General features: G+C 38.3%; 1 protein-coding gene across 2 annotated transcripts in view; it reads left to right on the top strand.

Moving 5' to 3' along the window:
- The window catches only part of LOC130867802 (charged multivesicular body protein 1B2), a 54,233-nt gene extending 46,919 nt beyond the window's left edge, over positions 1–7,314 (top strand). The window contains exon 7 of one of the 2 annotated variants that reach the window (XM_057759985.1): positions 250–7,314. In XM_057759985.1, coding sequence (XP_057615968.1) covers positions 250–294 — 45 coding nt within the window. In that variant the 3' untranslated portion in view covers positions 295–7,314. The remainder of the gene's footprint in view (positions 1–249) is intronic. The other variant, XM_057759984.1, reaches the window with a different exon arrangement.
- Positions 7,315–23,834: the final 16,520 nt, after the last annotated feature.

Here is a 23,834-nt window from a genome sequence, read left to right as displayed (position 1 = left end):
CTGTGTAATAGTGGGCGTTTTCAATTTGCATGCACATTTCATTTTTTAGATTGTTTTGATAACCTTTATAGTTGCTGTTCTAAGTTCTTAAGATTCTTTTTAGCTGTTTAAGAAAACTAAATGCCTAATGTTTATATAAATTTTATAAACAAGATTTTAAATTGTATTTAAAATGTTAAGGGGGTTACACGTTTTAATGGTTCATATTTGTTACAGCCTTCGATGATTTGTAAATTTGGCTTTCTCTAGGATGAACTGTCACAGAGGCTTGCTCGTCTTCGTGATCAAGTGTAACTTAAATAACTGGTGCTTCTGTTTCCTCCACGTGTGTCTGAAACAGCCTCTGTGTTTGTATATAAAGTTGCACTCTAGTGAGAAAAACATTATACATGCCAGAATGTTTGAACATTATTTATATATGATGCTTTATTTTGCCTTGTGTAATTTGCAGTGCATTAAGAAATTCCAGGGAATTTCCACATTGGCAGATTTTATAATTCAGAATATTATGTGTAAAGGTGTAAGGGACATATTTTTGTAGATGTCTTTGACAAAGCTAGCATTAATTTTCTTTATATTATACGTCTTCCTCAAATAGTAGAGAAAACATCTAGCATCTACTAACTAAAGTAATTTTGTCAGAATAAAGGCTTTGTTTTCAGGGAATTTTCCGTCATTGTGATGAAATGTGATTTTGTAAAAATAAAAACAAGGAAAGCATGTTTATTTAATATGTTTACATAGCCCCAAGCATCACAAAATAGGCTGTATCATTTTCTATAGGACGTTTAAAAATTATTTTTACTTTGTATGTGATTGTTTTGCCTGCATGTATAACTGTAATACTTGTGTGCCTGGTGCCCACAGAGGCCAGAAGAAGACATTGAATCCCCTGGAACTGGAGTTACAGACAGTTGTGAGCCAACATGTGGAAGCTGGGAACTGAACTCAGCCCTTCCAGAAGAATAGCCAATGCTCTTAACTCTTGGGACATATACCCAGCCCATTTTGTTTAGTTTTGTTGTAGGGTTGTTTTTTAAAGTCAGTGTGGGAATATGTAATGCAGAGTAGTCTCAGACCCAGTGATCCTTCAGCCATGGTCTCTTGGTGTATGCTATCACACCCAGCTCATTTGCTATGATTCATGGGTTTTTCACTATGTGCATTAGTTATTTTTCTATTGCTTTGATAAAATAACATCTCCCAAAAATGACTTACAGAAGCAAGGAGTTATTTTACTTTATGATTCCAGAGGGATGCGGGTTCATCGTAGTGGAGAGGCATGGCAGCAGGAACAGGACGCTGAGCGGTCACATCTTCACTGGTAAATACAAAGCAGAGCAAACAGACTGGAATTGGGACAGGGCTATAAGCTCTCAAAACCCACCCCAGTGCCATATTTTGTTCAGCAAATTCTTAAATTCGCATAACTTCCCCAAACCTCACCACTAACTGAGAAACAAGTATTCAGATGCATGGACCTGTGGAAAAGATTTCTCATTCACACCACCACAATCCTCTCCTTGGCTCCCATAGGCCTGTGGCCATATCATAATGTAAAATATGTTTATTTCAACTTTAAAGGTGACCATAGTCTTTCTCAGTATGAACACCATTTCAGATTTCAAAGTCCAACATCTCTTGTGAGACTCAAGGCAATCCCTTAACTGTAGCCACCTATAAATCTAAAAGCAATTAGCAGACTTCTAACATTCAATGGCACAAAATAAACATTATCATTTTAAAGGGGGGGGGATGGGAGCATAGTGAGGAAGTACTGGACTGCAGAAAGACTGAAACTTAGCAGGGAAAACAAGCAAAACCTGTAGCTCCATGTCTGATATCTAGACCTATAGGAAGTTAAGGCTTACCAGGCTAAAAGGAGCCAACCTGGAGTCTGCCTGGTGCTGTCAGAGGTCCTGATAGTGCCTGGCCAATGAGGGGCGGCCCCACATTGTCAATGGATTGGAAAGCCTGGGTGCTAGGAGGGTATATAAGGTTCTCCCCATTGCTAAATAAACAAGTCTGCTGTGTCCCTTTCACTGGACTCCTTGAGTCTGTGTTGTTGACATCGAGCCTTCTCGCCCTCTCCCCCAAGGAAGACTTTAGGGCTCAGTTACATGGGACTTTACTTTCAAAGACTTAGGTGGTTTAACCTCTGAGCTGTGCTGCGAACAACTACAGCGCGCTCTCTAGTACCAATTTCTGTATTAGTTACTTTTCCCGTTCTGTGATTAAGCACCATGACCAGCAGCAATTTATAAAGTTTATTTTGGCTTACCATTCCAGAGAGATAAGAAAGAGTCCAATAAGGCAGGGCGAGACTTGGAAACAAGAGCAGGAAGCTGAGAGATCACATCTTCCATGACAAACATGAAGCAGACCCAGCAAAATGAAAGTGGAACTAGGCTATACACTCCCAATGCCTGTCCCTGGTGATGTAATTCTCCCAGCAAAGTTGTACAGTGACCTGTACCATAACCTTTCCAAACAGCACCACCAACTGGTGATCATAGTTTCAAATATGGAGGACCTTTCTCATTCAAACCACCACATTATGTAAGGAGAAACACGGTAAATGTTTACTTTGTTTTTGTCAGCTGTTAAGTTTAAATTATTACAGTTTTATCCACCAATAGTTTAAGTCATCATCCACCAATGATGACTATTGGTTAAACTGTTGTTTTTTTGTTTGTTTGTTTGTTTTGTTTTCTTTTGTTTTTTTTTTTTAGACAAGATTTTTCCGTAGCTTTTGGAGCCTGTTGTGGAACTAGCTCTTTAGACCAGACTAGCCTAGAACTCACAGAGATCCACCTGCCTCTGCCTCCCAAGTGCTGGGATTAAAGGCATGTGCTACCACCACCTGGCTATTCATTCAAGTTTTAAGACCTTTTCATTGACAATTTGTTACATTACTAGGAAAATTCTGCAAAACTAATCTGAAGAAATTAAGGCATGTTCCTTTTTAAATTTTCTGTTTGCAACATATTATTGTTACAGTCCCCAAGAAGCTCTTTTTTTCTGGAAATTCCTAGGTGATTGGCCATGTCAAGGTGAAGTTGAATGTCTCCTTAACCGCCAGCTATCAGAAACTCATGGAAGTAGACAGTGACCATGAACATTGTACTTTTTATGAGAAGTACTTGGCCACAGATGTTGCTGCTGATGCTCTGGGTGAAGAAGAGTGGAGAGGTTATGTAGTCTGGATCTGTGATGAGAAGGACAAACAAGGTTTTCCAATGAAGCAAGGCATCTTGACCTTTGCCAGAGTGCACCTGCTGTTGAGTAAAGGTTATTCTTGTTGTAGCCAGGACGAACTAGAGAAAGAAAGCACAAATCTGTTCAGGGATGCATTATACGTTGTTGTGAGATATTTTGATCACACTTTACACTCCTGGGACTGACAATAACGTATACCTTGAATTGGAGGGCAGATCTAGCTGCTAGCTGACCAAATTATCCATAGAGATTTTTGGAAGACAGAGGACATATGGAGAGACACAGGAAGTAGTAGGGAGAGGCTTAGATTCAAAGATCCTTTTGGATTGAGGAAAGAGAGAGGGGAAGTCACTGGTCACTTCTCCATCAATTTTTGATCAATCAAACTTTTACTCCAATATCTGACTCCCAAGTTTTATTGATGAGATAGTAATGTAGATAAACACTTCGTCTGGCACTCATTCAAGTGAAATTCTTTAACATATTTAAGAGTTCATTTATTTATACCCAATTATTGCTGTGTTTTATTTTAAAAAGAGGTTAGTTTACATGATATTAATGTCACAGTTTTCCATGTGATTAATGATTTGTTTCCCAGAGCCATTCTTTTAAGGCAATAACCTTTAACAAAAACAACAAAATGAGTAGAAGTAGATATGATAAGATGTTTTGTTCAAGTCCATCATGCAAACATCTTCCATCCTAGTGGAAGTTGGAAAAATAAGATAGAATTAAGGGCCACCAAAGGCAGGCGTATACATAGTACAGACTGATAAACCAAGGCCCTTAGGAGAATGCCTTTGAACACCTGCTGTACTACTTGTAATATCCTCAGGAATATTTATATTCTACCAAGCAGAAATAAACACTTTAACACTTATTTGCACTTTTTGATGTTCCAGTAACAACTGTGGAAAAGTAACAAAAATATATGTTAGCAAGTATAGCACTACTCTGGGTTCAGCATATGCCTTCTCTTATTTACTGAAAGACCAATCCATGAAGAAAAGTTCTAGTATATCTTGAAAATCAGTTAAAGAATTAAGACCCTGTATTCCATCCCCAGCACCACAAAATGTTGTCTCCCTCATAAGTCATAAAGATATTCAAAATAATACCATAGAGATACTTTTTCCCTAAGGTCTCAACTGTTCATACGTGCCTTATCTTATGCACAAGAGCGTATGTAAGTGAAAATTATGTTTACTGGTTACCAGCTGAAGAACTTCTCTTTATAATTTTTGTTAGATTTTTTAACTTCCATAGTGCTTGATTATATGATTGTGGCCATAATATATATTTTCATTTTGTTTGTAATTGATTTGTCCTTTTTTAGGTGAATAAAACATTTCTTTAATAAGACAATAATAATCCAACAATAAAAACTTTATTATATATATATATATATATCACTACAGTATTATTAGTATTTTATATCTTTATTTGGAAGCTCAGAAACAGTGATTAAATTTTATTACAAATCAAATATATCACGTTTTAAAAATAATCTATCACATTACATAATGTAAACTGACTATATAATAATTTCTTTTTTTCTTAAAGACAAAGTTTGTTTTGGAACACAGTAGATAACCTTAGAAGAGATTCTGATGGCCTAAAATATTTATGATATAAAAAACTTGGTTTCCTTTCACATAAAGTGCTTAAGGTCGACAATATCTGATGCAGCAATGCAAACTACTGATGAAGATTTTCCAGACTAATACAAAGCAAGCTCAAGTATACTGAAAATGTTTATTTGATGGCTTTCAGCTTTCAAGAAGACAAAATAAATTAACAAATGTGTTAGAGAATAATGCCACAGTAAAGAAGTAATGCATCCTGTATTGCTTACAGAAATGTGATGACATTTCAACAATGATAAGAAAATATGTGAATTCTTTATTGAGTTATTTCACTTTGAATATAAATTACTATAAAACTCTCATTAGGCATACCTTTTGGTAATTTCCATGGACACACCTCTATTGTGTAGATTCAAAGTTGCTTAAGGCCAAATTTTCTCTCTCTAGGGTACATAACTAGGAAAAGGCAGGATACCAGATATGGTACAAAGCTGAAATTTCCAGAAACCATGTACTAAAATCAGAAATTGAATCCAGTAAATTATGGAGGTGTAGAAAAGGCCTAAATCTAAATGTTTTGTCTGACCCTTGATGAATGGAAAAAATTGCTAATTAGAAAACAGGAACACATATTAGAATAGGGGATATAAGAAACAGGCTATCTGCTGTACTTTAATAAGTGTGACAGCAGATTGAGCAATTTATATGAATAAAAACAAAATGACATATTAGTCTAGTAAATATAATACTAAATGTATTTTGCTTTAGTGTTAATATCATAGCTGTAGGAAACAAAATAAAACTGTTTAGAATACAAAAAAAAAAAAACTTGGTTTCCACTGGTGTGAATTAAGTAGCTTCTTTTAACTGGAATAAAGGTTTTAGATTTCTTACTACCACTTAACTTCACAGCTAACTGCTCATCCTTTTATGTTGCAACTATGTCAGATTTGCCTTTTAAAAGTATTGATATTGGGGCTGGAGAGTGAAGAGCTCATAGTACTGTTACAAGTATACTGTTACTGTTACAGTACCCCAAGTTACTGGGTTCTGTCCCAGCAGCTACATCAGTAAGCTCACAGCCACCTGTAACTAGCTCCAGGGGATCTAGTGGCCTTTCTTGTTCCCCTGCACTCATATATACAGATGCATTACATACACATAGACATTATTTTAAAATAAAAACATACCAGGCATGGTGGCACATATCTTTAATCCCTGCACTCAGGAGACAGGCTGTGAGTTCCAGGCCTACCTGGTCAACATAGTGAACTCCAGGCCAGGCAGAGATACATTATGAGGCCATATCTCAAAAAACTATTTGGAAAATATCGGTAAGGCAGCTAAGATAGTTTAATAGGTATAGCCACTTGGTACCAAGCCTGATGCCATAACTTCAGTTCCTGTGACCCACACTGTGGACGTAGAGATGCAGCTCCTAACTGTCCTCTGACCTCCACACATCCCATTGCATGCATGCATCCACTTACGTACACACAAATACACTTTTGAAAGGGAAAAATACATTGGTAAGCACTAAGGTTTTCTTTTATTCATTTTTATTAATGTAATAAAAACACACCTCTTAGACTTTTTTTCCTAAACCAATAACCTCAGAGACTCCAGTATAATTTTGCTTCTAATTTGATGACTTCAAAAATGTATAAGTAACGTATCAGACTCTACTTTCATGAAAAGTAGAATAGTAGTTTTTTGCATTTGCTTCCAGTTTTAGTTCCCTGCCAATCTTATTTTCTTCTGATGTGTGTCCTAAGCATTTGATGATTATCATTTGGTTGAACATACATACTCAAGTGTTCAGAACATCCTGTTACCCTTTCACCCATTGGCTAAAGAGGCTAATGATAGTTCTCATTTGTTCATTTGTCTTAATGCTTAAAGTTCATCTTCTTGCCGGTGAACCATTTTAGGTAGCATTATGGACTAGGTTATTTTACCTGGTTAGTTGATTTCTCAGGAGTACCACATGGAGAAGAAGGAATGGGAAATGGAAAAGGTAACTGAGAATAAGGGAGTTTGCTGTGGAGTTTAATTCTCAGGAAGGAGCATATGAATTATTTGGAGAAAGCCAAAAAAAATGACAGACTAACAGAAGCAATCTCGACAGCTTCCTGTGGATTAATGAGGCTTGTTGCTAATAATTTCAAGATAAACTGAAAAATGGTCCCTTTTTAAAATCCTAATGGGACCTGGAGAGATGGTTCAGCAGTAAAGAGCGCTGGCAGCTCTTTCAGAGAACGTGGGTTTGGTTTTTAGCACCCACATAAGCCTTCTGTAACTCCAGTCTCAGAGTAACCAAGCTGCTCTTAATGTCTGTGGGCTTCTGCACGCATGGTGCATGAACATGCTTGAACATGTACACTCAGAATAAATGTGAATAAATGTTTTTGAAGTTATATTAACTCATCCTATTTTTTCATGACAAGGATTTCTTGTGCTTATTTTTTCACCATCCTAATTATTATTCAGCTATTCAAAACTCAGATTTCTCTAACACGATCTGAGAGTGTGCTTGCCATGTGCTACGACTGTTGTTTTTTTAAGCTGAAGAAAAAGGAGGGGCGGGATATTATTATTCTCATTTTCTAGATGACAGGACCAAGTCCAACTCACCTGTGGATTTTCACTATGTCTGTTGCAGATAATAATGACTCCCTTGCCCACATGCCTCCTAGAAATTTCCTAGTGTTACTTAGACTATGTGGTAAACTATATAGTGTATCTTAGTTATTATGACTAGATCCATGATTTTCCATCACAAGAAACAGTAACATTACTTGAGGCTAGTAATCCCAGCACTTCAGAGGCAGAGCCAGATGTAGCTCTGAGTTCAAGACTGGCCTGGACAACATAGTTCCAGGCCAACCAGTCTACATAGCAGGACTTTGTCTCATAAATAATTAATGAAAAATCACAAAAGTCAAAGTTACACCCTAGACCAATTGCTACAAAATTTTCTGGAAGTTGGACACTGCTAACCTTTAAAAGTTCTCATGATTTCAGGCTCTGGACTGAAAATATTTGTTCTGAAGCTTGGCTACACATTACAGTTAGGAGGCTGAAAAACTCTGTTGGAGGTGGAGATTCCTAAAAATACAAGTACATATGTATATGTATTCCTAAAAACACAAGCACAATGTATGTGTGTCTATAAATTCCTAAAATCGTAAGAACAGTGCGTGTGTGTATGTGCATTCCTAAATACGTAAGTCCAGAAGCTGTGTCTGTATAATATCACTTGTATGTATGTTTTCAGGGCTGATCATTTACTATTGGATAACCAGTTGGTGTGCTCTTCCCTGGGGAAGACTATTACTCCTGTTCTTAGCATTCTTTTGTTAGTTAACAACAATTAATTAAAAATAGAGGCCATGAATTTGAAAGAGAGCAAGGAGGGGCACATGGGAGGGTTTGGAGGTAGGAAGGAGAAATTATGTGATTATAATATATAAAATAATTTAAAACAACATTCTCAATCAAAATTGCACCCATTAAATATAATTCTCAAGAGCGACACGTTTTAAATGTTCACCCCTGACCAGTAGGTGCTGGTCTGACCAGTAGGTTTCTGCTCCAGAAACTTCTTTTCTACCTCTTTGCATTGCAGAGAGTAGAACCTTTAGCAATAAGTCCAGCTTCATTGTTTTATTTTGTGTGTGTGTGTGTGTGACTTAGTAGAAATGGAGATGCCAGGGGACAATGAAATTTATAACATATGTTCACAATATTGCCAAGTATGTGCCTTCCCAGAATATGTTTAGGTTTTCCTTAAACAAGATGCACTGGGGCAATGGTGATTCAGAGCTTGTGGGGGTGGCCAACCAATGACTTGTCTAACTTGAGGCCCAATCCACCAGAGGGAGCCCATGCCTGACACAGCCTGGAATGGATGGCCAGGATCCAGAAGCTGGGGGTAGGGGAGGCTCCAAGGACTAGGGTAGAACCAAACAAGACCAAGGCAGAAGAGTCAGAGATACCTCCATTCCCACTGTAAGGAGTCCAACAAAAAAATTCAACACCCATAGCATATATGCAGAAAGCCTAGTGCAGATACATGTAGGCTCCGTGGGTGCTAATTCAGTCTGAGTCCCTTGTGAGCTATGCTCAGTTGATTCTATGGGCTGTGTTCCCCTGATATCCTTGAACCGTATGGTTCCTACATTCCTTCCTCTTTGTCCACACAGTTCCCCAAATGCCATCCTAATATTTGGCTGTGGGTCTCTATCTGTTTCCATCAGTTGATGACATCTGGGCTAGGCACCAATCTATGAGTGTAGCAGAATATCATTAAGAGTCTTTTTGTTGTTGTTTTCATTAAGAAAATGCCTCCTTATGACTGGGTACAGTTTCCTCCTCTTCCTAGTCTTCCTCCCCCTCCTCCTCTTCTTTTTACATCCCAACAGCAGTTTCCCCTCCTCTCCTCCTCTCACTTCCCCTTACCCCACCCCCACTCACTCTATTTCTCATTAGAAAAGGGCAGACTTCCCATGGGTGTCAGCCAGCCGTGGTATACCAAGTTGCAGTGAGACTAGGCACCTTCTCTCCTATTAACACTGGACGCGGCAACCCAGTATGAGAAATAGGGTTCCAAACCCCAGCAAAAAAAAAAAAAAGTTACCACTGCCCACACTGTTAGTAGTCCCATTGAAAGGCCACGCTATACAACTGTCACATATATGTAGAGGGCCTAGGTCAGTTTCCTGCAGGCTCCCTGGTTGTCAGTTCAGTCTCTGTGAGCCCCTACGAGCCCAAGTTAGTTGATTCTGTGAGTTTTCTTGTGGTGCCCTTGACCCCTCTGGCTATTACACTCCTTTCTCCCCCTCTCCCCAAGGATTTCCCAAGCTCCACCTAATGTTTGGCTGTGGGTCTCTGCATCTGTTTCCATCAGTTGCTGGATGAAGGATCTCTTATGACAGTTGAGCTAGGCACCAATCTATAGGTATAGCAAAAATATAAATTTGCATAATTTAGAATCATTTCATTGACTTTTTTTGCCAGTTATGTTTGGTTCTGTCCTGCCTTTAGGTCCTGGCCCTCAGGCACCAGTTCCCTCTCAAGCATTTTCTTAGTTAGTGTTTGATGGAGAAGGGCCCAGCCCATTGTGGATGGTATCATCCCTGAGCTGGTGGTCCTTAATTCTATAAGAAAGCAGGCTGAGTAAGTCATGAGGAGTGAACCAGTAAGCAGCACCCTTCCAAGGCCTCTGCATCAGCTCCTGCCTCCAGGTTCCTGCCCCGTTTGAGTTCCTGTCCTGATTTCCTTTGATAACAAATAGTGATGTCAAAGTATAGCCAAATAAACCCTTCCCTCCATAGCTTATGTAGCATGAATAATAAAAACACAGAGACAGATATTGAGGTTCAACCTGAAGATGAAAAAAGCAAATCAGCCAAGGCACTAGAGAGTTCTTTTATGAAATCTTCAGACTTACAAAAAGCAAATTTCTGTCTCATCCCGCCTTATATTCCTCTCTAGTGCTGGGATTTAAGGCATGCACCATCACCGCCCAGCCTCTGTGGCTAACTAGTGTGTCTTCTAGGATTAAAGGTGTGTGTGCCACCACTGCTTGGCCTGTATGGCTAGCTAGTGTGGCTGTTTTGTGTTCTGATCTTCAGGCCAGCTTTATTTATTAAAATACAAATGAAATATCACTACAACTTGCTTTTTAGTCATGGTATTTCTTTTTATATTGTATAGTACTTTATTGTTTACATACCAATCCCAATTCCCCCTCCCTCCTCTCCTCCCAGTCCCCTAAACTTTCCCTCACCCTATCTCCCATCTGCTCCTCAGAGAGGGTCATGGTATTTCTTAACAGCAATAGAAACCCCAAGTGAATTTCTTTGTGCATTGACATCTTCTCTATTAACGCATAAATTATTACATTACCCAACATAAAAGTTCTTAAAGGAACAGTTTGAGGACATATTCTCATTGAGTATTGAGGTGTCAAAGTGTTAATTGATGAGTGTCAGACTCTGAGCCTCACTTTCTTCACCTGCCAACTCAGAACAAAGATACTCTGTTTCTAAGAATACTTTTTCTAGAATCAAATAATATAAAATCCAAGTGTATGCTTTGAAGCATGAATTAAACCCTGTATCTAAAAGGGGTTAGGAAATCTTATTCTCTCGAAGGTAAAGATAAAGGGTCACCGTTAGAATTAAAGGAATTCCTGGAGTTCTTGAATCTGTGGGCTAGAAAGTCTTTAGCTGTCATTCCTCTAACACCTTTATTGTTTATACGGTACAAATGGAAGTTATAGAGGAAATACCATACTTGATGTCACCAGGAAATAGTGATGTAGCTACGAGGTGATTTGAATATAAGAGCTGATCTTGAGTCCCAGGCTTTTGCTGCCTTTTCCCGTTCTGTACCCTCCTCTGTCCCTGTTTGCTCCATTATTCAAACTCTCTATGTCTCAGACTGTAAACAAAGAGCTTGACTTGGCATGAGCCATTAAACAGCAGGAACTGCTTTTTAGCAGCCATGGAGTTCATGTGATCAGTTAAAATTTCCCTGTGTGCTATACAGATTGTGTGCATCAGAAGTGTGGGGATCGTGAAGATGTGGATTGGGGCATAGTTCTTACAGTTTGTGCTGAGGGTCATTTCTCATGTAGTTCAAACTGTGACTCATTTCCTAACACCAAACATAAAATTTGCATCCTAGAACAAGCCATCAATTATTTAGCTTCCAGATAAAAAATATAGTTTTTGTGTGTGATTGTTTTAACATTAGTTTAAAGGATTAAATTTGGGGATTAATAAAGCAGGAATAAACAGTGAGGTAGCTCAGCAGATACACAAAACTTAATAGTGCAAGCTTGATGACCTGAATTTGGTCCCTGGAACTCACATAATGGAAGGAGAGAAACAACACCTCAGAATTGTTGTCATCTCTACACACACACACATACACACACACACACATCTTGGTGCTAAGAATAATGTAGTAAGAAGAATGGACTGGATGGGGAATAGTATATTTAGTCTTAAAAGTTAAGCATTATGTCAAAGAAACAGATAAAGTTCATGCCCATGGAGAGGTTGTGTGTGAACACGTCGAAATTTTATTTATGAGAAATGATCTTGATTTTTAAGATATGGTTCTGGAAAGTCATCATTATCTTCAAGTGTCATTACCTCATATCACACATGAAATTAATAATTTCAAAAGAAAAAAGTCACCTACATCTTTCTCCCTGCCCTACATACTAAAAATTGCAAAGCAATTAACAAATAATTGAAGAGTTAACAGCTATCAAGATTTCCTTTAACATATATCATGGGAAACCTTAATTTGCCCTCCATCAGTATTATACATTAGTTCCAGCCTGTTAGAAAAGACTGCGACGAATTCATATGACCTGGAAATTGATAAAAACCCATGACAGTTAAACACTAACTTTTTCTTCAAACACTTAACAGAGAATTGCTTTGAACATCCCAAAAGTCCTACACTCACATTTTCTGCAGGCAAACATAGTTTTCATGATTAAATGTTAATGTTATAGCAAATTTTAATTGCTCAGACAGCAAACCCTAGTATTTATTATATTAATGCCAACAGACTAAATTGTTCAATAAATCAAAGGAGATTATAGAATGTTGGTAGAAAGAAACTTTTTTTTTCAAAGTTATAACATACTACTTTTTCTCTGCTCTGGATCCTTTGACCTTTAATTTTTCATTATTTAAACTGTAAACTTCAGTTTTAAGTGTGCTTGCTTCCAGAGAGCCACTTAACTGAAATATAATGAATACCGAGATCACATGGCATCAGTGAGATGCAAAATTGGCTTGGAAGATCCTTCTGATTAAATAGTCAGCAAATTTGTGACCTAGTTGACTTTAAGTAGCTTGTAATTGGCCATGCTAAGAACACACACAAGAATATATATATTGGATTTTTCAAGACAGGGTTTCTCCGTAGCTTTTGGTTCCTGTCCTGGAACTAGCTCTTATAGACCAGGCTGGCCTCGAACTCACAGAGATCCGCCTGCCTCTGCCTCCCGAGTGCTGGGATTAAAGGCGTGCGCCACCACTGCCCGGCACACACAAGAATATATTAACACTTTTTGAAATTTAATTTGCTTTCAGTAAATTGTTAGAACTTTATCAGCTTTGACAACTGCTTACTTTCAAAATGGGCCACTTGTTTATTGACATCTGCAAGTGGCTGTTATGAGGACAGCACTTCGGCTCCATTTTAACCATCGCTTGTTTGATAGTAATTACCTTGGTTTTTATTTGACTAATATATTATTGTATTTCTACAATACATCATTTTATAGCTTACTTTATTTATTATTACATATGTGAGGTGAATATTTTATAGGTAGTATCAACTTATGTCCTACTTCTCTGGACAGTCTCTCTTTTAATTGGGGCAATTAGACTATTCTTAATCGTATGACTAATGTTACTAAAAAAGTGGCAGGTTTTGAAAGTTAGCAATATATTTTGCCTTAAATTGATCCTCTTATTTTCCATTTGTTTCCAATTTTGAGAATTTTTTTGCAATAATGTCTTAGACGCTTTGAAGGCTTATTAGCTATAGTTTGAACCTACCTGAAACATATATCACTTTATGTATAGTATAACTCCCATTTCTCCTTGCATCTTACATTTTGCCATCTTTTAAGCATATTGTTTTAATCATTTTTCTAAATGAGTTACCATATTTTAAAGAGACTTAAACAATTTTAATGATAGTTGTTATAATTGTTGATGGAGGAAGGTCATTGGTTAAATAATAAAGAAACTGCCTAGGCTCATTTATAGGCCAGCCCTTAGGTGGGTGGAGTAAACAGGCAGGATGCTGGGAGAAAGAAGCCGAGTAAGGAGTCGCCATGATTCTCCCACTCCAGACAGACGCAGGTTAAGATCCTCCCTGGTAAGCCAGCTCGTGGGGCTACACAGAATATTAGAAATGGGTTAGATCAATATGTAAGAGCTAGCCAATAAGAGGCCAGAACTAATGGGCCAGGCAGTGTTTAAAAGAATACAGTTTCCGTGTAATTATTTCGGGGCATAAGCTAGCCATGCGGGCGGCCAGGTGCCGGGGATGCAGCCCGGCCGCTCATATTACAACAGAGTGGCACCCAACGTGCTAATGAACTCCACGTAAAACTTGAGAGGGCTTAAAAAGGACACAGAGAGAATTTAAGACAGATTTTTGCTGTTTGTGGGTTGCGTGCGGCAAAGAAATTGTCCTGACTCAGCAACAGGAAAAAACTGGCTGTTTTAAAATGCCGGCTTTCTGCACTGTGCCGCCATTGCGATCTCTGTCTGGCTCCTGCGGGAGAAAGAGTCTTTGAATGGAGCATTTGGAATAAAGTGCTACGATTTGTTTGATGGCAACTAGACTCGCTGTGTGCCTAAAAGGAAGTCATTGCGTGCTATGGCTCAGGGGCACCAAATGGCTCTGAGGCAGGAGCAGCTCAGCTCATAGTGCTGAACTCCATGCTGGTCTCAGGCAGGAACTACCGTAATTACCATAATAACAGCGCAGTTAAGGTTTGGACTGAGCAGGACACAGGCGGTACTGTATTATCTGTACATGGTGCAACTTAAGTTTTTAAGAAGTGCTTAACATTTTAAGAAATGCTCCTGGATAGTAAAAAAATTACAGATTCACAATAGAACTGATTCAGACACTGTTGGATGAATGTACGTAGGCTAGAGAGAGAAGAAACAAATATAGAGAATAAAGTTAATGGTTTAAAAAAAGGGTAAAGTCTTTAAAGAGACAGAGTACAGATAGTTGTAGATTAAAAGAAATAAAGAAAAATAAGCCACGTAAAAATGGAAAATTCACAGCGAGTCTGGATTCTTTGTATTATTGTGTTTTCTTTAAAATATTTGACTGTAAAGGAGCTAAGTACAGAGAGACATTTCATTATATGGGCTGCCAAGCTAAACCAGAATGGATACAAGGGTATTATGATTTCAGAATATGGGTCTAAGGATATGATGCTTTGGAGAGGGTCTTCTTTTGTTTTCACAGAGGACGAGACCCTGTTAATTGCTTCTATCCCAATATGGTATGATAGACGACGCCCTCCTGAAAGGTTGCTGTGAACACCCTCAAAAAATTGCTTCACTCAACTGCCCACTGAGATGAACCTGGAACACAGGTTATACCGTGAAAGACCTGAATAACAGCGCCCCCATTCAGCAGGAAGCAGTTTGGAGAGAAAAAACTGCGCCCATATTCCCAAATATTGTTTATGAATATTCTTTTACATTTAAAGGGGGAAATGATATAGGTATGAATAATTTGCATTGGTATGGATTTTAAGGTCAATTTTGTTATGTGTATATGTATTTCTGATCTTGATTAAAGTATTGTGATTGTGTAGTTCATTTAAAAATGTAATGTATAATTAGGAAATATAGGTTGCTAATGGATAATCATCAATAATAGTCAAATTTGTAGTCATGTTAGTTAGATTTTCTAGATATATAGAGATATATTTCAGTTAGATAGGCATTCTTCATATCTTTCAAAGACTGCAGAATATGGCATTTAATGTTTTAATAACTTAGGGCTTTTTATGACAATGAGACACATCTGCTCCTAATAGCACCAATCAAGAGGAAGATGGGCATCGAAGAGGCTCCTTATGGAGTTTGATAGCCATTTGGGCAAGAAACTACTCTTGCCTGGACTGTTGCGTAAACTGGACACAGAGAACCCGCAGAAAAAGGACTGCTGAACTTGCCTAAAGGTGAGATGGATTTTCGGGGTTCCTGACTCATGAAAGAGTCTGCAAGACATTCTGCAGGACACATCAAAAAGTGACTAAACTGTCTTTGGAATTTCCTGCTTGATGAAAATGTCTGCTGGATACTATGGGCCTGAAGGCTGAAGATGGATGCCCCAACGGTACAAAAGAACTTTGGGTGACTGTCCAGGCAGTGAGATGTCTCTGTCATTTCTAGAGTTTTCTTATTTCTTGTTTACTTAGGTAATATTATATCCTTCTGGAGTCTTTGATGGAGTTGAAGAATAAATAGATAGTTATAGTTTTCCTTAGTTATGATAAAAGATAGATATAAATATTGTAACTATAATTCTTGCTTGACAACTGTCTTGTTATATGTAATTTTACTATGTTAAAGTTAAAGCCTTTCTTTTTTTGTTTAAACAGAAAAAGGGGAAATGATGGAGGAAGGTCATTGGTTAAATAATAAAGAAACTGCCTAGGCTCATTTATAGGCCAGCCCTTAGGTGGGTGGAGTAAACAGGCAGGATGCTGGGAGAAAGAAGCCGAGTAAGGAGTCGCCATGATTCTCCCACTCCAGACAGACGCAGGTTAAGATCCTCCCTGGTAAGCCAGCTCGTGGGGCTACACAGAATATTAGAAATGGGTTAGATCAATATGTAAGAGCTAGCCAATAAGAGGCCGGAACTAATGGGCCAGGCAGTGTTTAAAAGAATACAGTTTCCGTGTAATTATTTCGGGGCATAAGCTAGCCATGCGGGTGGCCAGGTGCCGGGGACGCAGCCCGGCCGCTCTTATTACAACAAATTGTAAATCTTGTGCGCACACACACATACTTGCATGTATATATAATCTTAGTGTGACTAACTTTATAAACGGTTTGTACTTGTGCACATATAGATTTTCTTTGGATACTATTTTCCTGCTAATTCAAGTACTCCCATTAGCATTGCTTGTAACATTAATCTTCTGATGGTGGAGTGTTTCCATTATTTTATGGCTTAAAGTCTTGTATCTTTAATCCTCAAAAATATTTTCATTTGGTATGGTATTACAGATTGACAGTGTTTCTGCTTTTCTACTCTAAAGGTTTTGCTACAGTGTGATCCTGTTTGTGTGTTGCTCCTGAGAAGAAAAACATTGTTATCCTCATCTTTTGCCTCTGGATATAGAGTCTTTTGTTCTCTGACTGATTTTAAGACTTATGTCTTTATTATATATATTTATTATTCAGAATGTTTATGTTTCTTGTGGTTGGATTTCTTGAACAACTTACATAGTAATCTAAATTTATAATTTCATCAGATTAAGAAAATTTTCAGATTAAGAAACAACTTTCCTCAAGAACCAGCAATACCAGTTTGGGATATATGTCCAAAGTGCTCAGTCGTGCCACAAGGACATGTACTCAACTATGTTCATAGCAGCATTGTTTGTCATTGCCAGAACTTGTAAACAACCTGAATTCCCTTGACCAAAGAATGGATAAGGAAAATGTGGTACATTTACACAATGGAGTACTACATAGCACAGAAAAATAATGACATCTTGAAATCTGCAGGCAAATGGATGGAGTTAGAAAACATCATTTTGAGTGAGGCAACTCAGACCCAGGAAGACAGTTATCACATGTACTCACTCATAAGTGGTTTTTAAACATAAAGCAAAGAAAACCAGACTACAAATCATAATCCCAGAGAACCTAGACAGCAATGAGGACTCAAATAGAGAGATACATGGATCTAATCTACATGGGAAGGAGAAAAAGACAAGATCTCCTGAGTAAGTTGGGAGCATGAGAACCTGGGGGAGGGTTGAAGGGGAGGGGAGAGGCAGGGAGGGGAGCAGAGAAAAATGTAGAGCTCAATAAAAAAAATCAATACAAAATTAACTTAAAAAAAGAAAAAATTCCAGACATTATGCCTCTGAAATACAGGAAGATGAGCAGCTGACACCTACAGCTTGTTCCCACCCATATATAGACATGCTCCTATGATATATCCTCCCTTGTCTTCTTTGGTTTATAAACACGTCCATAGATATATCAAGGATTTTCAGAGCCTAACTAGGATTTAACAAGGCTAGCAGTCAATCTGTTCCTAAGATCCTATCCACACTAACTCTTTATAATAGCACCAGGCAGTGTTGATTTGTTAAGAAATGTAACTATTGTGTAAATATTCCTCTCAGTTTTTTTTCTTTCTAGTAACTTGCATTTATGAAGGACTGACAGCCATTGCATTTGAAGCATTCATTCTTTGCTGTTTAACAAAAAGGAATCTGTGTTGTCTATCTTTGTTCATTTATTGTGTTATGGTTGGACTCTGTGGGTGGTGCTCTTAGGGGTCTTATATGAGTCCAGGTACACATGTGCCATGGCGTGAGTTTGGAGGGCAAAAGAAAACCACAGGTTTTGGTCCTCACCTTGCACCTTATTTGAAACAGGGTCGCTTTGTTGTCTTGTATGCCTCTGCATAGGTCATACTAGCTAGCTTGTTAGCCCTGGGACTCTCCTGATTCTGCCTACTGCCTCTTTTCTACTCCTTCCTTCCTTGCTTGCTTGCTTGCTTCCTTCCTTCCTTTCTGTAATTTTTCCTTTTATTATATTTTTGAGAAAAATATTTTTCAACTCCACGTCTTCCCTCCAACCCCCCCTCATGTACCCCCTCACTGCTCTCCTTAAAATTCATGACCTCTTTTATATGAATTTTTGCTGCATGCATACATATATGTATATGTACGTGCATATGCCAGAACATAACCTGCTCAGTCCATATAATGATACATGCATGTGTGTTCTCAGGGCTGACCATTTGGCACTGAACAACCAATTGATGTGCTTTTCCCTGGGGAATATCATCTCTCGTGTTCCCAGCTTTTCTCAGTTACCCATAGTTCTTTGTGTAGGATTGAGGCCTCGTGGGCATTTCCCCATCCACTTTGACATGTCCTTGATGTCTTCATGGTTCAACGCACATTTGGGCGGTCATGTTGGTAAGGCTTTATAGGTGTAGCTTCTGATATTACTATAAAACACAATCTCACAGCAAATTTCCTGATTCTTTGGCTCTTACTTTTTTCCACTTCCTCTTCTGTAATGTCCCCTGAGCCTTCAGTGTAGAAATGTTTTGTGGATGTATCCATTGGAACTGGGCTCCACAACTCCGCATTTTGATTGGCTGTTGTTTTCTGTAGTGTTCTCCATCTGTTGTAAGAGAAAATTTCCTTGACGAGGGGTAAAGATTACTCTTATCTATGGATATAAGGATAGAGGTTTATAGATTGCCATTAGGGATTATGCTGGTTTAGTAAATTAGTCATTGTAGATTCTCCTCCAAGATCCATGACTTCACTGTCTCTGGATAATTGTCTAGGTTCCCAGTACCATGAATGTTTTCGCTCTTGTTGAAAATGCCTTAGGTTCAATTAGAGAAATGTTAGTTACCACCAAGATATGTGTGACCCTGGTTATTATGCCATGCTGGTAACTGATGTGCTGCATTGGTGTCATAGCTTGGTGGGACCGTTGGTTTCTCCTCCCCCATCTTTGGAAGCTTGCGTGGTGCTTTCTGATGGTTGCATGCTGGTAGAATATGCTGAAGCAGCAGGGCCAGGAGGTTTATGTGTTCAAGGTCAGCTTGGGTTACTATCTTTTTTAAATGATTTTTTTTTATTCCTATAGTGTGAGTACTAGCGTTACAGTTTTGACATGGATTCTAGGGTCCTCATGATTGATTAGCAAGTGCTTTATCCACTGAGCCATCTCCCCATTTCTGCTGCAATATTTTTTCAATTACATATATTAATTCTCTGAAAATGTCCTGCAAATTTGAGCATATTCATTTATCACGACTTCTCCATTTATCACCATTCCAACCTTCCAATTCCTTCCCAACCAACTTCGAGATTATTTCTTTTCTTTTCTTCTTTTTTCTTTTTATTTTCTTGCCCCTCAAGTCTAATTTGTGTTTCCAAACTCAATTTGTCATTGGAGTCTGCTCTGATATGTGGTCAGCCTACCAAAGGTCATGTCATTTAATGAAACAAAACAAAACAAAAACAAATGCAACAAAAAGCCGCTTCTTTTACAACTATTGAATGTTAAAAGCTCTTCAGCTAGATTCTTAAGACCATTCTACTCTATGTTTCAGCAATAACAATTTCATCTGCTCAAGTTCCTTTGAGAACAGTTGCCCCTTTGCTTCCTAAAGAATCATGCTCCAGTTGGTGAGGAAGGGGGATAAAGACAGGAAAGGAGAGAAAGCAGCAGCTGTCCAGGTAATCATATTGTAGGGAACATTTGAGCTGAGGAGTAACTGAGACGAAACTGAAGGTCTTGAATTGCAGCAAATCCTCGCAATGGCTTTGTCTCCTCCTCTACCTTCAACCTGTCTCTCTTTCACTCTAGGACATTAAAAAATGCTTATCCTTCCTGCAGTTTGCAGGTTTTGAAAATGAACTGTACATGAAATAATAGAATTATATCGGTGTTTCAAGTTCTCAGTCTGATAACTGTGCCATTGTTTCATAAAATTCTGTGATTACTCTTTGGAAATACCCACTATGATATTTAGAGTCAGTGAGTCATAATTTGCAGCCTCCTGCAAGTGGTTCAGAAAGGAAAGCAGAAAGATAATTAAATTTTGTTTTTAGTTTATCTGAAAGAGGAAAAAGTGTCAGATTTCCATCTCTAACTTCAGGGCCAAGCTAGAGCAACAAGTCACATTTCCCTGCCCCAAGGCCATACAGATGGAAGCTGCCAGGGCTGGGACAGAAACCTGTGGCTCAGGCTTCCAGTCTCCCTTTTTTAACATGTAAACTTACATGTCTTTTTTAGCATGTAAACTTACATGTCTTCCAGCTGATGGCTTGTGGAAAAACCAGTCTTAAGAGTTAAGTGAAAATATTGATGGCATCTTTTTCTTTATTATTATTATTATTATTATTATTATTATTATTATTATTTTGTATTTTCGAGACAGGGTTTCTCTGTAGCTTTGGTTCCTGTCCTGGAACTAGCTCCTGTAGACCAGGCTGGCCTCGAACTCCCAGAGATCCGCCTGCCTCTGCCTCCCGAGTGCTGGGATTAAAGGCGTGCACCACCACCGCCCGGCCATCTTTTTCTTTAAACTCAGTTTTTGTTAACAAAATAACTCAGATGATGAAGGCTTCAGCTCATCTATAGTGCGTCTTCTTCTTGAGGATGTGTGAGATGCCGTACGTGCTTACAGACAGGAACTGATAAAATGTGCTGATCTGCATCAGGGAGTCAAAACTGGTTCTTAACCTTTCCTTTCTCTTAAGTATTATTATTACCTTTGTTTGTCCATAAAATGCACAGGCTGCTGTTTGAACAAACACTCCTTTTTTTTAAAGGAAATATTGAGAATTTCAGATGTAGGTAGCCAAAACATGTAGTTTTTACAATGCATTTTTATTTGAAAATCTACTTGGATACATTGCAAATATGTATAACCTTTATTAATTGTAGAGAGCCTTGGAAATAGGAAGAAAGAGTTCTATGAATTGTTTTTGGCAGCAAGCAACCAGAAAACATAAATATGTGTATCAGTATTCAGACACAAATTGTTTTGGTCACTGTTTGAGGATAATGTAGCATTCTCTGAGTTGTTTTCAGAGTTTTGTTTTTGCTTTAATGAGAAAGGAACTCAGTATTTCCTCATTTTGATCAATTACTGTATTGATCTGATTCATATGTATATATGCATTATTTCTTTATATATATACATATATACATGCATATTTTTTCTCTGAATAAATCATGTTTCTATTAGATAGGTGAATAACCAAAATTGAGAGGAAAGGAAAAACTTGGAAGAGTCTTCCCAGTATCAGTGAGCACGCTGACGACTAGAGATTTCCAGACAGCCGGTAACTGTATTGCACAGTGGAAACACACTTGTGGTGTGTTAATTGAAATCTCTTCAGTGGGAAGCAGAAACTCTAGTAGGTGACCTAAACAGAACTGAACATAGGGCTCCTACAAATCAATTACCATCTTCCTGTTGGTGAGCAGAAACATCCTGCAAGTCTGTGAAGACAGGCAGCTGAGGACTGACAGCAACAAATGGGAGCTGCAGTGAGCGCTCCTCATAGCTCCTGGGCCAACTGACCTCTTTAACCCCATGTGACACACAAACAAAGGAAAACAAGAGCTGAAAGAATCAGACAGGAAATCACCAAACTGAATTATGCAGTACTGATACAGGATGCCTCCAAACATTGATTAATGTCAGGTAGTAGATTAACGTGAGACAGAGAGGTAGGACAGTCATGAAATCCATCTAGCTCGGACCTGTGAAGGTCAACATCTGCTTGTTGTCTTTCCCTTGATGCTGGGAAACAGAGAAAAAAAGGGTTATCTGCTTTCTATTGCTATCCTGTTAGATAATTGATTATTTAAAAGTTTTCTCTCTTTAGTGATTATTTTCTGAAAATTATCTATCACAACCCACTTGATTTCACCCATTTTTAAAAAGAATGAACGAAAAAAAAGTGCTTTGACCTCTGTTTCATTGCAATATAATTTCACATGCCTGAGAAGAAAACCATATAATGAGGCACATATGCTGTTAATAGAAAAAATGGGTACCCCCAAATCTTGTCTAGAATAATGTTTAAGAACTTTAAGACTGTTTTAACTGACAAGTCAGGAAACTCAAAAGTTTGGCATCACTGGTACTTTTGAAGAGAGAAAAAGGTAGGGGGAGGAAGGGAAAGAACTAAAAAGGAAATGACAAACTCTTTCTTCCTTTCTACTACATTTTACCTGCTGAATACAGGTCATTTTCTTCCTGGATAGTCTGCTTATGTTCTCTCCCTCTGAACTGCTTCCTGGTAGAGACTTGTGTATGCATGTAGAGACTGTCACTTCTTGACAACTTGATCTGGTGAAGATAGTGGATATCAAAGTGGCTAGCAAATTTGTCACTTGTATTTTGTTACAGGACCAAACAGGAAGGTCATTGTTTTTTAAAAGTATATATGGTTAAGAAACTAAATGAGAGTCAGTTGGTCATGGAACATGCCTTTAATCCTAGTATTCAGGAGACAGAGACAGACAGATCCCTGAGGTTGAGGCCAGCCTGGTCTACAGAGTGAGTTCCAGGACAGTCAGAGCTATACAACAACACCAAAAACAGGAAGGAAGAAAGGAAGGAAGGAAGGAAGGAAGGAAGGAAGGAAGGAAGGAAGGAAGGAAGGAAGGAAGGAAGGAAGGAAGGAAGGAAGAAAGGAAAGAACAGGAGGGGAGGGGAGGGGAGGTAGGGAGAGAGGGAGGAAGGAAGGAAGGAAGGAAGGAAGAAAGAAAAGAAAGGAAGAAAGAAAGAAAGAAAGAAAGAAAGAAAGAAAGAAAGAAAGAAAGAAAGAAAGAACAGTAAGCAGGATATTTGACAACTGTGAGAATTCCCATCTCAATCTTTTATTATTAATTTGGTGAAGAAGAATAAATATATGGAATGGAGAGTGAGTTTGACATGCTCATTAGTCATTGAAAGTGCAATCAGGAATAAGTCTAGACCTTTTGTAAGTGTCCTCAGTCCTTCATACATACAATAGGTATAAACTTTTCATTACAATTCTGTATAAAAGAAAATATTTATAAACTCTATTAAAAACAAAACCATGCAGATGTCAGGAGGATTGTTTCCACAAAGATAAAGTTTCCTTTATGAAGGCAAGGGACTTCCTGCACTGGGGCCAACAGAATTCGAAACAAAATAGCTAATATTGTTTAAGTACCTGCCCTGTTAAGCCATGTGAGAGCATCATTTTATTACTGTAGCTTTAAATTTTTACTTTTTGGCTGATATATTGTATTTTTACATATTTATGAGTCACAATATCATGTTTTGATTCATATCTATTGAGTAGTGATCATCTGAGAGTAAAAATAAAACTTTTTGATTTTTCGAGACAGGGTTTCTCTGTAGCTTTGGAGCCTATTTTTGGAACTCGCTCTAGCCTTGAACTCACATAGATCTGCCTCGGGAGTGCGTGTGCCACCACCACCCAGCAAAAATAAAACTTTTATTTTCATTTAATAGATAAGGAAATAGTGTTAGTGATTTGCCCAGGGTGCTCTGATTAGGAAGTGACATAGTTGGGGTGTGAAAGCCTATCATACTTACGCCAGTCTGGATGTTTTCACGTCGAGGTGTGAAGCAATCTAAAGTTAGAGTGGGTTGGAACAGATTTTCTGAGCGGAGTGTAATATAGCAGAGTTTGTTTGAGGGAAAACAGGAGCCCTTTGGAGA

Source organism: Chionomys nivalis, chromosome X, assembly GCF_950005125.1.
Source record: "Chionomys nivalis chromosome X, mChiNiv1.1, whole genome shotgun sequence".
Taxonomy (NCBI): Eukaryota; Metazoa; Chordata; class Mammalia; order Rodentia; family Cricetidae; genus Chionomys; species Chionomys nivalis.
The sequence above is the reverse complement of the archived record's forward strand: the minus strand, read 5'-3'. Positions and strand labels throughout refer to the sequence as shown.